At 42.6% G+C, this 13,923-nt stretch overlaps 1 protein-coding gene across 1 annotated transcript in view; it reads left to right on the top strand.

Moving 5' to 3' along the window:
• The first annotated feature begins 3,052 nt into the window (after nucleotides 1-3,052).
• LOC129588183 (twitchin-like) overlaps nucleotides 3,053-13,923 on the top strand; it is a 35,222-nt gene continuing 24,351 nt past the window's right edge. Inside the window, 25 exon segments of the mRNA XM_055482311.1 lie at nucleotides 3,053-3,149; nucleotides 3,590-3,854; nucleotides 4,598-4,884; nucleotides 4,945-5,112; nucleotides 5,258-5,327; nucleotides 5,517-5,612; nucleotides 5,670-5,936; nucleotides 6,005-6,160; nucleotides 6,369-6,531; nucleotides 6,671-6,868; nucleotides 7,001-7,051; nucleotides 7,257-7,382; nucleotides 7,448-7,684; nucleotides 7,791-7,974; nucleotides 8,026-8,663; nucleotides 8,737-8,943; nucleotides 9,010-9,201; nucleotides 9,370-9,852; nucleotides 9,928-10,206; nucleotides 10,317-10,907; nucleotides 11,127-11,912; nucleotides 11,982-12,317; nucleotides 12,374-12,697; nucleotides 12,797-13,123; nucleotides 13,533-13,868. Coding sequence (XP_055338286.1) covers nucleotides 3,669-3,854; nucleotides 4,598-4,884; nucleotides 4,945-5,112; nucleotides 5,258-5,327; nucleotides 5,517-5,612; nucleotides 5,670-5,936; nucleotides 6,005-6,160; nucleotides 6,369-6,531; nucleotides 6,671-6,868; nucleotides 7,001-7,051; nucleotides 7,257-7,382; nucleotides 7,448-7,684; nucleotides 7,791-7,974; nucleotides 8,026-8,663; nucleotides 8,737-8,943; nucleotides 9,010-9,201; nucleotides 9,370-9,852; nucleotides 9,928-10,206; nucleotides 10,317-10,907; nucleotides 11,127-11,912; nucleotides 11,982-12,317; nucleotides 12,374-12,697; nucleotides 12,797-13,123; nucleotides 13,533-13,868 — 6,688 coding nt within the window. The 5' untranslated portion in view covers nucleotides 3,053-3,149; nucleotides 3,590-3,668.

The following is a 13,923-nucleotide window of genomic DNA, read 5'->3' on the forward strand; positions in this document are numbered from 1 at the left end:
TTAGCGCAGACTACAAAGCAGGAAATGGATTTAGCTTATTGTGCTCTGTAGAAGTAATGTGTGTACGATTACTTCTACACACAATACACAGAAAATAACAAAAAATGCTCTGTACTCTGCATTTATACATATGTATATGTATTGTTTACTTGATTTTGTCGCAGTGGTTATCTGCCCCCTAGCTTCCGTCTGCTGATGAAAAATAATAAATGTGACGGTCTCAATTTATTTTACGATGTAAATATACTGTCATTTACTATGACTTCTTTTACTTCTAATTCTCAGTAGAATTTTTAACGCAAAGTTGTAGCTTGTGTTAACTCCATTTTTATTCTTGTGAAGAACGATTTCGCTGCTTATATTAGTGCAGTAAGCGCTTAATAATGTATTCAAACCTCTTTCAAAACATGATGATTGTGGCATGGTAAACTGGATTTTGCAGTTTCACGCGGGTCTGACCTTTGTAAGTTAGTCGTACTTTTTTCTGAAATTTTTCAGCATTAGAAAAAGCAAAGTACCTCTCAATCCTACCTTTTTGTTGCCTGTTTTGAATTAAATCCGTTTTGAATCACTTAGCTTTGCAAATGGCTTGCCTTTGTTGTTATTTTCCTTAAAGTTAGTGAATGTCACCATCCTTGGCTTTGGCGGCATAACGTCTACATAAATTTTTTTTGTGGTCCGTGTTTAGATTTAACATAAATTGTAAGTTATTCCAACTGCAGGTTCTTTTACTACAGCAGGTTTAAGAAATTTTTGTTCACGGTTACAGTAACAATGTGGAAAAAATTGCGAAAATCAAAACTATAATTATGGGGTCGAGCTCTACGATGCGAGTGACTACGATTTTCGGTGTACATTTAAATAAACCCAGAAACTCAAATATTTCAATATTTTACAGATATTTAATATTAAGTGTTTTACAGATACTCAAAGCCATTAGTGACGCGGTTTAATAAAAATATTACAACACCTAATTTTACCCATAATTATAGGGTCATATAGACGTGATTACGTGATATACTCTGTACATATAGTGATGATGCAGTTAGGGCAATCTGGACATTTTCTTAGTGTACCATACAAAAATTATATCTGGCGAAAGGTCAAGATAATGCAAAGGATCGAGTACGGTCATATATTTTACTTTTCACATATATAATGCCAAGTGCAATTGTTAGTTAAGCCAAAACACCGCTTTCTTATTATACTGTTAAAAAGTTAATTTTCACTGTCCCTTCATCAATGCTGGTTGCGCGAAACCTTATTCTGGAAATAAAATTAGCGCTACTATTTTGGCGAATTTTTAATCTCTAAAGTAACTTTATTCAGTACCGCTTTGCATTCACAATGTCATCATCTGAATGAAAAATCCTTTCGAATTATCATGAGAGTCTGAGACGGAACAGTTCCCAGAACAATCTGAGCATTACCATGCACACTGAATTTCAAGGCTTAAATGTTGAAGAGAACAGGTGGATTTTTCATACTCTGTGATCGATGGTACGAAGTACGATTCATGTTGCGAAGACAAAGTAAAGTAAATCTTCGTGCCCTGCAGTTCTTTACTGGTGTCGGTATTAGTTTCCGCATTACACAGAAAATGTATTTTTTAGTATTTCGAAAGCTAATAATTATTATTAAAAGTCTCCCAAACCTTGGGAGGGCCATATATACAAGTAGCATTTCCGATGTTTGCGCATACGTGTGCGTTTGATTTGCAGTTGCAGATCCGCAGTGTGTAGCGGCGTTTGATGTGCAGTTGCAGATACTGAACGTGTTTTGGGAACCATACAATACATGTTTGGTAGTGAAGGGACCATACAAATTACCTTATTTATAACAGTGTAATAAGCAGGTGATTTTTTTGGTTTAACTGAAAACTGCAATCGACATTACACGAAGTATACGACGGTACGCCATCCTTTACATCAGCTTGACCTTTCGACAGATTAAATTATTGTGGGTTTCAGTAAGGAATGTCCTGGACCTGATTGTCCAGCTGTACCATTCCTTACCTTATAGGCCAGTCTTTGTCTTAAATTACTTTTGATAAGGAAAGGAATAAGGAATGGACTACGAGATAACTCGCAAATTCAGTCTATTGAGAAGCACAGGTTTAAACTGCAACTTCACTTCACGAAAGCAAATCTGTAGCACGATGGTATAAAATGTACTGCAACATGAGCAGTATGAGCCGCACGTTTTAACAAGCAATACATAATACAATATTTTTAATCATGTATTTTGTAAGTTTGACAATGAATGGGTAGCAATAGCAGACAAATATAGACAGAAAGTCAGGTATATGCATAAAATAAACAGCTCTGTACAGGCACTCATTTACATTTACCTGGAAATTACATAGTTATTGGGCAGTATTATTCGGTCACCTGGAGTTTTTTCTAATTGTTAGTATAAAACATGACGACTTGAGCCCCAATAGTAGTATCGGTTTGCAAACAGCTTGCGTAGTTGACGTAAACGTCATTACGGTTTGACGGTAACGTAACGGTGTCACAGCCTGTTGTCTCAGATAGATTGTCTGATTTTAGTGCAACCAATGCACCACGTATAAATTAGCGCGGTATGAAAGACTTTGTAACAAAGCCGGTCAGGAAAGTATCATTTTGAATACATCATACATGTAATCAAAAGATTAAGGAAACGAATCGAATATTAAGTGGATCGGAATTCGACTTTTGTCTAGCAGGTACGCCGCGCGTAGCGACGGGACTGGGAGATACCGTTCTGTGCGCTTACACCAAATGCGCAGGACCAACGCAAGCATATCTCTAATTCAAAAGTCCAGATAAAACGTCATGCATTTGAATTATGAGTTTGTACGTACGATAGCCGAAAAAAGCAGGTATCGTTGCTAGTTTACAGTAGTTGAAAAGTACGAGTATGAATTATCATGACTGTAGCAGATCTGGAGACTTGTATGACAGACCAGGCGTAAGTTCAACAAATCTAAAAAAAGAAGCGCCTTATAAGGTTTCCGATGTTATAAACCACGTACGAATTTTCGGTTGATCGGAGAGTTGAGGCATTCATTCTGATTGAATCTAGCACTGCAGCGATACATTTTCGTGGTCCACAAAACTTTCTCCCGTCCAATCGCCCCTGTCCACTTTGACTAGGGCTTTAAGGTAATTTTTTTTAGTGATTACAATATATAATTATTTTTTGATTTTTGCTGTTACCATTTTTTACCAACCTTTGGCACGTGCTATAAGTGATTGCATGCTCAAAAGTATCGTTGATGCGACGATTTGAATTACCTTAAACTGCATCCGAAATGATAACAACAAGTTGTTCACTGGCACCGCACTAATTGTTGCTGAATTACTCTGATACTTGTGTGTTCCGCAGAAGCTTCCAGGCCTCCAGATGTTGTTCGAGTTCTTATTTTGTTTCGTAACGCTTAGTCATACCGGCCGCAAATTCATAACGAGCTTTGTAATGTTGATGATGCGACTAACGAGCTCTGGTGGTGCAACTTTGCTCTGCTATCCCATTTAAGCAAACCCGGCTTCGTGGCATTTTTTTAAAAAGAGCCGGTATATTTTATACGCGGATTTTTTTACAGATCCATGTATACTGGGAGTGCTGGAAACTTCATGCAAACGAACTGTCTCGAATGATCACTGTCTTGAGCTGGGGCGATCATGGATTCAAAAAGCCCTGGTACAAGGTCATCACGACGCATCCTGAGATCGGAGGATGTCAGTGAATCCAGTGAAATATCGGGTGTTGCTCTCGAATCACGTTATTCAGGATCTATTAGCTCCCGGCTTCGGAATGTAAACCGCGACGAATCGAGCGAAAAAGAGGCAGATGGAAGAGTATTAGAGGTACGATTATGCATGTCCAACATGGTTAGAGAAACAATTGTGAACTAAGAAGTGGCCGCAAAGCTTGAGATTACCAAAACCTCATGTGTCCGTTTGTGTCTGTAAGGGCGCAGCGTTACTACTACCGCTAGATACAGTAATGTCCAGGCGGCATTTCAACTTTAAAATTATGTAAAAAATTTCCCGGTTATTTATCTATCTTTCTACAGCTACTCGTACTCTGTGAGTCTGTGTCATTGGCAGCTGTAAAATAAGCGCTGAGTTTGTAATGGGTATTGGATAACTGAGCATGTAAATTTTGTACAAACCGACAAATAATTTTTAAAAGCAACCAAATTTATCGTTTCATTGGGTGATAGGGAAGAAAGAGGAGTTTGAAAAACAATTTTTTTTTCTGGATACCGGTAACTGATGAATGTTTGTTTGTAGGCTGCATTGAACTGCTAAAAATATAGTGAAGAAAATTTTCTGAAATTTTTTCATGTAGGCCTAAAACTTTTTGGACTAGCTGTATGGTGAATTTGGGGAACTTGATAATTCGGGTAATGGCATCCGATCTAACTGCAGTTAACAGCTGGTCAAACCCTAATAAAACTAAGCAGATGTGGGACGTTAAATTGTTTCTTACTGCAGTAGTTTAACCGTTAGCGACTTCTGGATGGGAATTTTTACTAACACCGGCAAAGCTACGTGCGATTTGGTTGTAATTGAATGTCCAAAAAAAGTGTGCATTTTGGTTGCAGAGCCTTGATTTATATGTTGCGATAGCGGATTACATTCCCGGTCCGGAAGACCCAGACGGACTGGCCGTCATCGAAGGGCAAGTTGTCGAGCTGTTGGATGCCGCGAATCCTAAGCGCTATTTGATGCGGACACGCCCCGTCAGGCATGTGGCAGTCCGACAGGGCTGGATACCATCCAGTTATCTGGAGAAAAAATCTGGCGAGAGTAAACGAAAAACACGGGAGCTACCTGATATATCCAAAGTCTCCGGGGAATCAAAGGAAAAGGAAGCATTAGCGAAGCGGGAGTAAGGCATAGGCCTTGTAAGATGGAGCTGTATAATACGCTGACAATCTGATTATTTCAGCGCTGTGATCAAAGACATAATCGACTCCGAGCGTCAGTACGTTCAAAAGTTAAAGTTCGTGCTGGACACGTACATTAGGGCACTAGACAGACCGTCGGTCCCGGAGAATTTGCGGGGGGAAAGCGAGATATTTCTTAACTGGAAGGAATTGTGCACCTTTCATGAAACGTATGTTTGCTACAGATGTAGGAATGGTTTGCGTAGTTGTTCAGCGCACATGTTGTTGGATGCGGCACTTTATCACGGTCAAAGTCATCAATCCTATCCGATTGCAAATTCCTGACTCGTAACCATTTGTCTTGCTGTTGTGTAGCGTCTTGCTGCCGGGACTTGAATTCTGTGTCGATGAACCACAATACTTGGAGAAGACATTTTTGAGGCTGGTATGTGTTGCGAGGGTGCTATTTTTAGCAGCCAGCGGATGCGGTCTACTTATCAATCATGATAGACTGCTCTGCTATAAGTGAGCCAACATAATTATAGGATTTTATATGGGCATTGCAATTTTATTAAAAGATACTGTGCTAAACAAGTTTCCCAAACTTTTTTTCTAAAATTAATGTCATAACCAGGAGCGGGACTTCGATAAGTTGACCACATACTGTCGCGATGAACCGGAGGCTCAAAAACTTCTGTCTGAATCACCAGAACTCTTGGAATTCCTCGGTGTAAGCTTGAATGGCGCACAAAAATATATTTATCAATGGAAAATATATTATTTTCAGAAAATTACCCCGTTCGGCAGTTTTGAAGAAGCGGAGAAAAACATTTCCGATCTGCTGCAGTTGCCCGTGCAGCGAGTGGCCGAATATCAAAATTTCATCAAAGAGATGATCAAGTACACCTCCCGTGCCAAGCAAGATGTTACGGGGCTGCGCAAGACGCTAGATATGCTGTTGGGTGTGCCTCATCGCGCGCAGGACATTGAACTGCTCAAGTGCATCAAAGGTTACCGCGGGAATATTCACAAACTTGGACGGATTATTCGCCATGTACGAAATTCAAGCTATAATTTTATGTTGTTGGCGCTGCGGCTTGGGGTTTATGAGCCATATTATAGGATCCCGTAATTATATGGGAGGATGCCGATCCGAAAAAGAAAGCTAAAGATCGACATTTGTTTCTCTTCAAAGACCGGATATTAGTAACAAAAATGGTGCGGGCCGAATCGGCCGGCGGATCACCACCCCAGTTCAATAACAAAGGAGTAATTCAGGTAAGCGGTTCGTGATTATGCGGGTGAAGTACAGTACAGTAGCCTGTTCGATAAATTTTAGTAATTGACCTTTCCAACTTCCAGACAGTGCTTGGTCATATTTCGCGGCACATTTGCGCTGAGAATAGCTAAATTATCCAGACGCTTTTATTGGACGTTGCAGTCCAAATAACGGTCGAGGTTGAAACAACTTCTGGTGTTTTTTTAGCTGTTGAACATCGATATCCGAGATTTACCTGACGAGGATGAACGGAACTTCGCCCTCGTGGACCGATCGGGAACAGCTGGCGGTGTTAAATTTCAAACCAAATCAGTTAATGTTAAACTGGCTTGGGTCGGTGAAGTGCGCAGCCTCATCAAGGGTGGTCTATGTAAGTTCAAGATCGTTTCTATAGAATAATGCTGTCGCAGTCTTTAGACGCTAAATTACGCAATTTATGATGATTATGCAGCTAGGATAGGGAGTACTCTTACACCACGAAGCTCGCAAAAGATGATTGACTTTTTTAGCTGGACTTCCAATGATTGAAGTCGATGACCCAGATCGGTCCACTTTCAGTAATCTGGCCCGTAGTAATACGGAAGATTACGAAGATCGTTCGCGATCGGGCATGGTGGATGTTCGCAGTCATACCACGAAAACTGAAGCGCAAACCATGGAAGAAATGGTGCAGGACATGCAGGGCAAATATCTGCGAGTAATGACACGTAAGTATTTGGATTTTCTGTATACAAAGTAGCATTAAGATGCTGCAGAAGCACGACATCCTTAAAGGGCAAGCGTTACGCAATACTTGGACGTGTAGGTTGGGAAAAGTAAAGTTTACCGTGTATTTATAGAATCACTGACACGCGAGGAAGAGTATCGGGAGCTGAAAAGTATATCTGAAGGTAGGCATGCACTTAAGAGATTATGGGAATGCTTTGTATGCGGTTGTGTCGTTGTTGTGTATACTGTAATAACCGTGACGTGCCGCTGTCTCTTTTTTCTATTCGTCTATTTTCGTACTATGCTGCGTTTGTCATCTTCATGTCTTTAACCCAACCGCCAAGCAAACCCGATAGTTGCTCGTATGTATTTGCATCCGCCGTCCAGATGAGTATTTTTCACTGGAATCTGAAACTACCCCTTCCACTTCGTCCTATTTCACAGCTCCTGAGTTTGAAGACGGAACTACATTACCGTATATGCGGAAATCGACTGAACGTATTTCTTGCGTTAGTAAGTTATTACTGTCAGCTTCCAAATTATTTATCCATGGATGGTACAATTTTATGCGTTTTCAGTTGGTGAAACCGTCAAATTTGATTGCCGAGTATGTGGTAATCCTGTTCCGGAGGTCAGCTGGTGGAAGGATGGCAAAGAATTGGAGGCTGGGGAAAAGTACGAGTTCAAGGTGGACGGACAGATTTATACGCTTATTATCCGTGATACTATGCCGGAAGATAGAGGACTGTATACTTGTCAAGCGCATAATAAAAATGGAACTGTTCGGTATCATCCCGAATTGCTGGTTCGTGGTGGTAAGTTAAAGAACTGAAAATTAATTTATTATATACGATACGGCAATAAAGATCAGGTGTGATCATGTGCACTTGTGCTGCAACGTTGTAAACATGAACTTTGTAGCTTTTCCTACGGAACTTATCGACCAGCACAACTGGGAATTTTTTCATCGCCGTTCTCATTCCGTTATGGATGTGGAATCCATCACATCGGAAGTGGCCAATCAGGACGACTTTGAAGATCACGAACGAACATCGGCCAAACGAAAAGACGAGGATATGGATTTACCCGTAGAAGACCGGAAAAGGTGACGATCGTACCGACTTTTCCAATTGCTAAATAATCGTAAATTTTATAGACTGCGGGAGGAAGGATTAGAGGAGCAACCGAAACGCCGACATGGCGACAACGCGCCGCCAAAACTGCATTTTGTACATTTTGAGGATGATACATTCACGCTGAAGCCAAAAGAGACGCTGAAAATTGAGATTCCGTACGAAGGCAAACCGAAACCCAATCTCAAGTTCACTAAAGACGGCCGACCACTTCCAGAATCCAGACATTACCAAGTCGAAGATGCAGATGAGACAGCGCGACTAACAGTTTGGGAAGTCAGTCCATCTGATGCTGGAACATACTCCATCATTGCCGAAAACCCGTATGGTGTGGACAAGGTGGATATCACAGTGGAAATTCGTGGCCTGCCGGATGCGCCGAGAAATTTCAAAGCATCTGAAATTACTCCGGAAACATGTATGCTCAAATGGGATATCCCGGCTCATGACGGGGGTAACCCGATTTTGCGGTACAATATCGAGCGACGTGGCGTTGGCCGGAAAACATGGCAGCGAATTGGCACAACGAGGGAAACACATTTTGAGGCCGAGAATTTACTGGAAGATCAAACCTATGAATTTCGAGTCGCCGCTGAGAATGCCGTGGGCGAGGGCGAAGGAGCCGAACTGCAGGAACCTGTTGTTGCGAAATACACGTTTGGTATGCGTTTGCAATTGTACATTTGTCCCAGATGAGATTATTTTTCAATTTTGTGTTTGTTGTTTTGCGATAGGTCCACCTGGTCCCCCGGATACACCCGTCATATCGAACATGGCCAATCGGACGTGCACAGTGTCCTGGCAGCCACCATTGGCCAATGGGGGCTCACAGATTGTTGGCTACATACTGGAACGGCGCCATTCAATTAGCCCGCGCTGGGTAAAAGTCACCAACGATCTAATCGAATCAACGGAGTTTGTTGTGCCGGATTTACTGTCATGTAAGAGTGTTGACCGCCGGTGTCATGCTGATTAAAAGTGTCAGAACACAGTGGATGTATTTTCAGCTACTGAATATGAATTTCGCGTAATTGCCCTCAATAAAGCTGGAGAAAGCCAACCTAGTCAACCGAGTCGACCAGTAAAAACACGCGCTTGGAGCGTTGCCAGTGAAGAAGATGATGCGATGAGTGGATCAGGAAGGGGATTCCGACCCTCAATGGAACGCTCGATTAGCAATGCATCTCTGCTTGATGATGGTAGGTACTGATGTAATCAACTACCGGTTTAAACCAATTCCCATTTAAACGGCTTCTAAAAAGTTCAGAAACTATTCGCAATAATTTCTTCATCAGTAGTTCGCAGTCAGTTCAAATACTGTAGGTAATTTTTTCAAAACAAACAGACACATTGCGGTGTTTTGTTAGACAATGTTTTCCGCCGGACGGACTCGGTGTTAAGTGGTTCGAGAGAGTCCAGCGTCGCCCGTCGGATCGTAGAGCGTCGGCTCAACGGTGACCGGTCTCCTGATCTGCGCCGAGAACTGTCGTTTCAGAGAGAAGGCAGTTACGGATTCGAAGGGGAAACTGTGGAAGAGCGCATCGAACGACGTAATCGTATACGCAGTCGTGCAAGTCAGTCTAGTCAATTGGACGAGCTTGAAAAGAAATTCGCGGCTGAAGACCGCCAGATCAAAACTCAGCGTAGTCGTGAGGACACGTTTGCGTGGGACACGAGTACCGCTTCCGCAGACCGAATGCGAGTCATACCGGAAAAGCGGAGTTTCGATGATGTGCAGTCGGATACGGCGCTAGAGAGAAAGGTTCCATACACGAAACGGGCGGAATCCAATCTTAGTTTCGACAGCGAATTTTCCAGTGAATTCGCCAAGGCTAATGGAGATTTGAGCGGTTTGTATTCTCGTTGTTGCTTTAATTATGTTAATTTCCCATCTGTTTATTAATATGAGGTGTTTTGAAATTTAGGTATGCCTGGAGCGGTAGTGCAGGAGGACACAATTTTTGTAGAGAAAGGTCGATCTCTTCACATAAATATTCCTTTTTTCGGAAGCCCGACTCCGACAGCCGTATGGAAACATAATGAGACACCAATTCATGAATCGCCTCGCGTTCGGATTGATACGCTGGGCAATGAAACTTCGCTTAACGTCCGACAAATGGGCCCGGAAGATGGTGGCGTTTATTCATTGATCTTGGAGAATGAAACAGGAAAACTGGAAGCGCATATCAATGTTAAAATCCTAGGTACACAAAGACTTTTTTATTCATAATGACTGACCGCATCCATGTGGCAGTGATGTTCTGTAACTGAACTAGTGTGACGATGATTTTTAAGATTTTTCGTTTTATTGCAGACGCCCCTTCGGCCCCTCGAAATTTAGTTCCTGTGACTAGCACACCGGATTCAGTTACTGTACGATGGGATGAACCTGAACATGCGGGAGGTGGCCCAGTCATCAATTATGTCCTGGAAAAGCGCATTAGCGGTCGCAAACTGTGGCAGCATGCTACGGAAACGGCAGCTACAGAAGCCACCGCGGATAACTTATTGGAAGGCCAGGAATATTATTTCCGAGTGAAAGCCGAAAATCGTTATGGTGTCGGACCAGAAGTGGAAACTACGGAACCAGTTGCTGCTAAGTGGCCATTCAACCCACCCGGCCCTTGTGCTGCACCCGAAGTCAGTGACATCCGCAAGTCATCGGCAATATTATCATGGGAGCCGCCAGCTGATGATGGCGGCAGTCCGGTCACCGGGTATTTCATCGAAAGGCGATATGCCGGAGCGCAGCGCTTCATGAAAATTACACATGAACCAGTGACTAACACCGTTTTTATGGTAACGGATCTGGTGTTGGGATTTGATTACGAATTCCGAATCATCGCTATTAACCAAGCAGGAGAAGGTCTGCCAGGATCTTCTTGTTCGCCTGTCAAACCAGCAGGTCAGTTAATTCAACGCACAATTTTAAAGGCATGAAAATCTTCTGCTACAAATGATTACATAAGCAATAAATGTTTTGACTTTTTCCTTGTTGCCTGCTTGACCATCTCTTATGCATAAGTGCACAGTACTATACTTGTAGTATGGCTATTTAAAATTGATAAAGCGATAGTTGTGCTTCGTTTTTAAGATTCATCACTGCATAGCTTTACTTTACTAGAAACGCCTAACGAATACGCGCCGAGAAAATTACCGGAAGGTAAAAAGATTGTGCAAGAAATCGAAGATGTGGAAATGACCGAATACCGGGGTAAAAAGCATGCACTCTTGGAAGAGGATAAAAACCTCGTGGTTAGACAGCAAAAGGGCGCTGCTGATCGGGCCATGTCAGAAATAGCATCCACCGTTGACGATGTCGAGTCCATTCGAGAGGAAGTCTCGATCTCTGAGCGCACTGATACTGTTCGTAAAGTTATCGGTAAACCTCATACTCCCAAACAACCCGGGGTCGCTGAGGAAGTCGAAACAGAAGATCGCTCCAGACTGTCAGCTAAAAAACCAAAGAAAACGCGTGCTCCAACTGACGACGATGAAGAATTTGATGAGATTTCTGAAATAAGTGAAATAACGGAACATATCGAGCGACGTACCGTTAGGCGCACGAAAGCGAAGCCGAAAAAGGTCATGGTGGATATCGGCACTGACGCTGCACCCTTCCAGCAACCACAGTTACGACGCCCAGGCAAAGATCAGAGGATGATTGCTGTTAAGGAGGAAGAGGATTTAACACTGGAAGTTCCGTACACAGCCGCTCCTAAGCCTGAATTCACTTGGCTGAAGGACGGAAAAGTGTTAAAAGATTCAAAGCATGTACAGACTGATTCAACCGAAGAACGAGTAATTATTACCGTGAAAGACGTCAGCAAGACCGACGCCGGACGGTATACACTGATTGCGGAGAACTTTGCTGGAATCGATAAAATTGATATTGGCGTTCAAGTTTTAGGTATACGCACGCCACCCTTGCTATTCTGCTTGTGAATATTTGCTTACACTGTTTCTTTTGTGTTTAAAGGCCCGAAAGAAACCAAAGAATCCGCTATGATGACGGAATCAGCAGATCAGGCCCCTAAACTATTCCTTTCGAAGAAATTCGACAAAGGCACTCAAGTAGATGAACATGAGCCGTTGGTTCTGGAAGTGGCTTACAGTGGTCATCCCGTTCCCAACATAACCTGGATGAAGGATGGCAAAGTTTTGACAGCGACTGAAACGGTTACGACGGAAGTTACAGAAGATATCGTCCGACTGGTTATTTTGGACAGCCGCACAAAAGATACTGGAACGTACTCTATACTGGCGCAGAATAAACTTGGCAACGATAAAGTCGACATCGGAGTGAAAGTCATAAGTAAGGCGTCGAACGTTTCTTTTGTCTATACAACTTATTTACTGCTTTTTTGACAGAACACGAAGAGGTGCAGGTGGATCGAGAAGTACGCCAGGCGCCGAAAGTACAAAAACCTAAACAGTACAGTAAAGCTGTACACGTGCAAGAAAACGAAGATATACGAATCGAAGTTCCAGTCACTGGCACACCGAAACCGGAAGTCCAGTGGCTGAAGGATTCTAAGCCGATTACTCGGGATCAACGAGTGCAGACTGACTTCGATGAAGAGAAAGCTGTTCTGACAATTGAGAAAGCCACCGCAGCTGATGCTGGTACTTATACGTTGGTAGCAGAAAACGATGCCGGTGAAGATGAAGCTGATTTTGAAATCCAAGTGATCGGTACGTATACATTTTAACTTTCAAGCTGTATTTCATACAAAGTATGCAATATTCTGAACAGCTAATCCGTAGTAATACAATGGCATTAAATTTTGACAGAACGGAAGGAGACTATTACGAAGATTACCCGGACGCGTAAAGCCCCAAAGATTACAAAGCCAGCCAAACTAGATAAGCCAGTTCAGGTCAAAGAAAATCAAGATGTGGAACTAGGTTTGCCGTTCACGGCTGGACCGGATGCAAAAGTGTCATGGCTTAAAGACGGAAAACCAGTTACGGAATCCAGGACTGTACAGACCGATACAACTGAAGAGTTTTCTAAACTAGCCATTAAGAAAGCCACGAAAAAAGACGCTGGAACATACACAATGATCGTCCAAAACGAAGTGGGGGAAGACAAGGTCTCCATTGGAGTGGAAGTGATAGGTAGGTACTACTAAGTAATTCAGCAGAAGTTTATGTCCAACTGTAACCAGTCTATAACAGCGGTTGTATATGTTGTAATGTACATAATTATCGTATTTTCTACGTTATAATTATTGAATGTAATTCATCTGTTTGCACTAATGGTCCTGTCTTCATAAACCGTTCGTGAGGTATCAGTGGCAGTCTCTAGGTCTCAGCGTCGGGTACAGCTTCTCGTGCGTTTCTTAACCACTTTCTAGACGTTCGTTTTTATGACAACAAGTCGTCTCGTTTTCTTCTCTTTTGTGGCTTTGCGCTTTGACTGTAATCTGCGTCATAATCTGTGGAGCTGTGTCGGCTAACTGCGTTGGATAACCCGAAGTTCTGAACAGCCCGCTGATGTCAACTTATTCGGTCACACATTAAACAGAATCCACGCCGGAGCCGCGCGCGGTACCAAAGCATGCCGAAGAACTAGAAGCTCCGAAAATTCGACGACCGTTGAGCTATGAAAAAGGCATACAAGTGGACAGCGGGGAAACCGTTCAGTTGGGCCTGACTTATTTCGGAATACCAAAGCCGGAAGTGCAGATTTTCAAAGATGGAGTGCCTGTTCGACCAGATGACCATTTGTCTTTCAGCATAGATGCTTCAAAATTGACACTAAAAATCTCCGATGCCGATGCGGCGCACTCTGGCACTTATCGGATAGTGGCGGAGAACGAAGCAGGAAGTGATGACACTGTGATAAAGATCGAAGTTAACGGTATGTGGGCACAGTGCATCAATGGAAACTTAATTACTTCATTTATTGTGGAAAT

The sequence above is a fragment of the Paramacrobiotus metropolitanus genome, unplaced genomic scaffold, assembly GCF_019649055.1.
Source record: "Paramacrobiotus metropolitanus isolate TYO unplaced genomic scaffold, Prichtersi_v1.0 Parri_scaffold0000028, whole genome shotgun sequence".
NCBI classification, from domain to species: domain Eukaryota; kingdom Metazoa; phylum Tardigrada; class Eutardigrada; order Parachela; family Macrobiotidae; genus Paramacrobiotus; species Paramacrobiotus metropolitanus.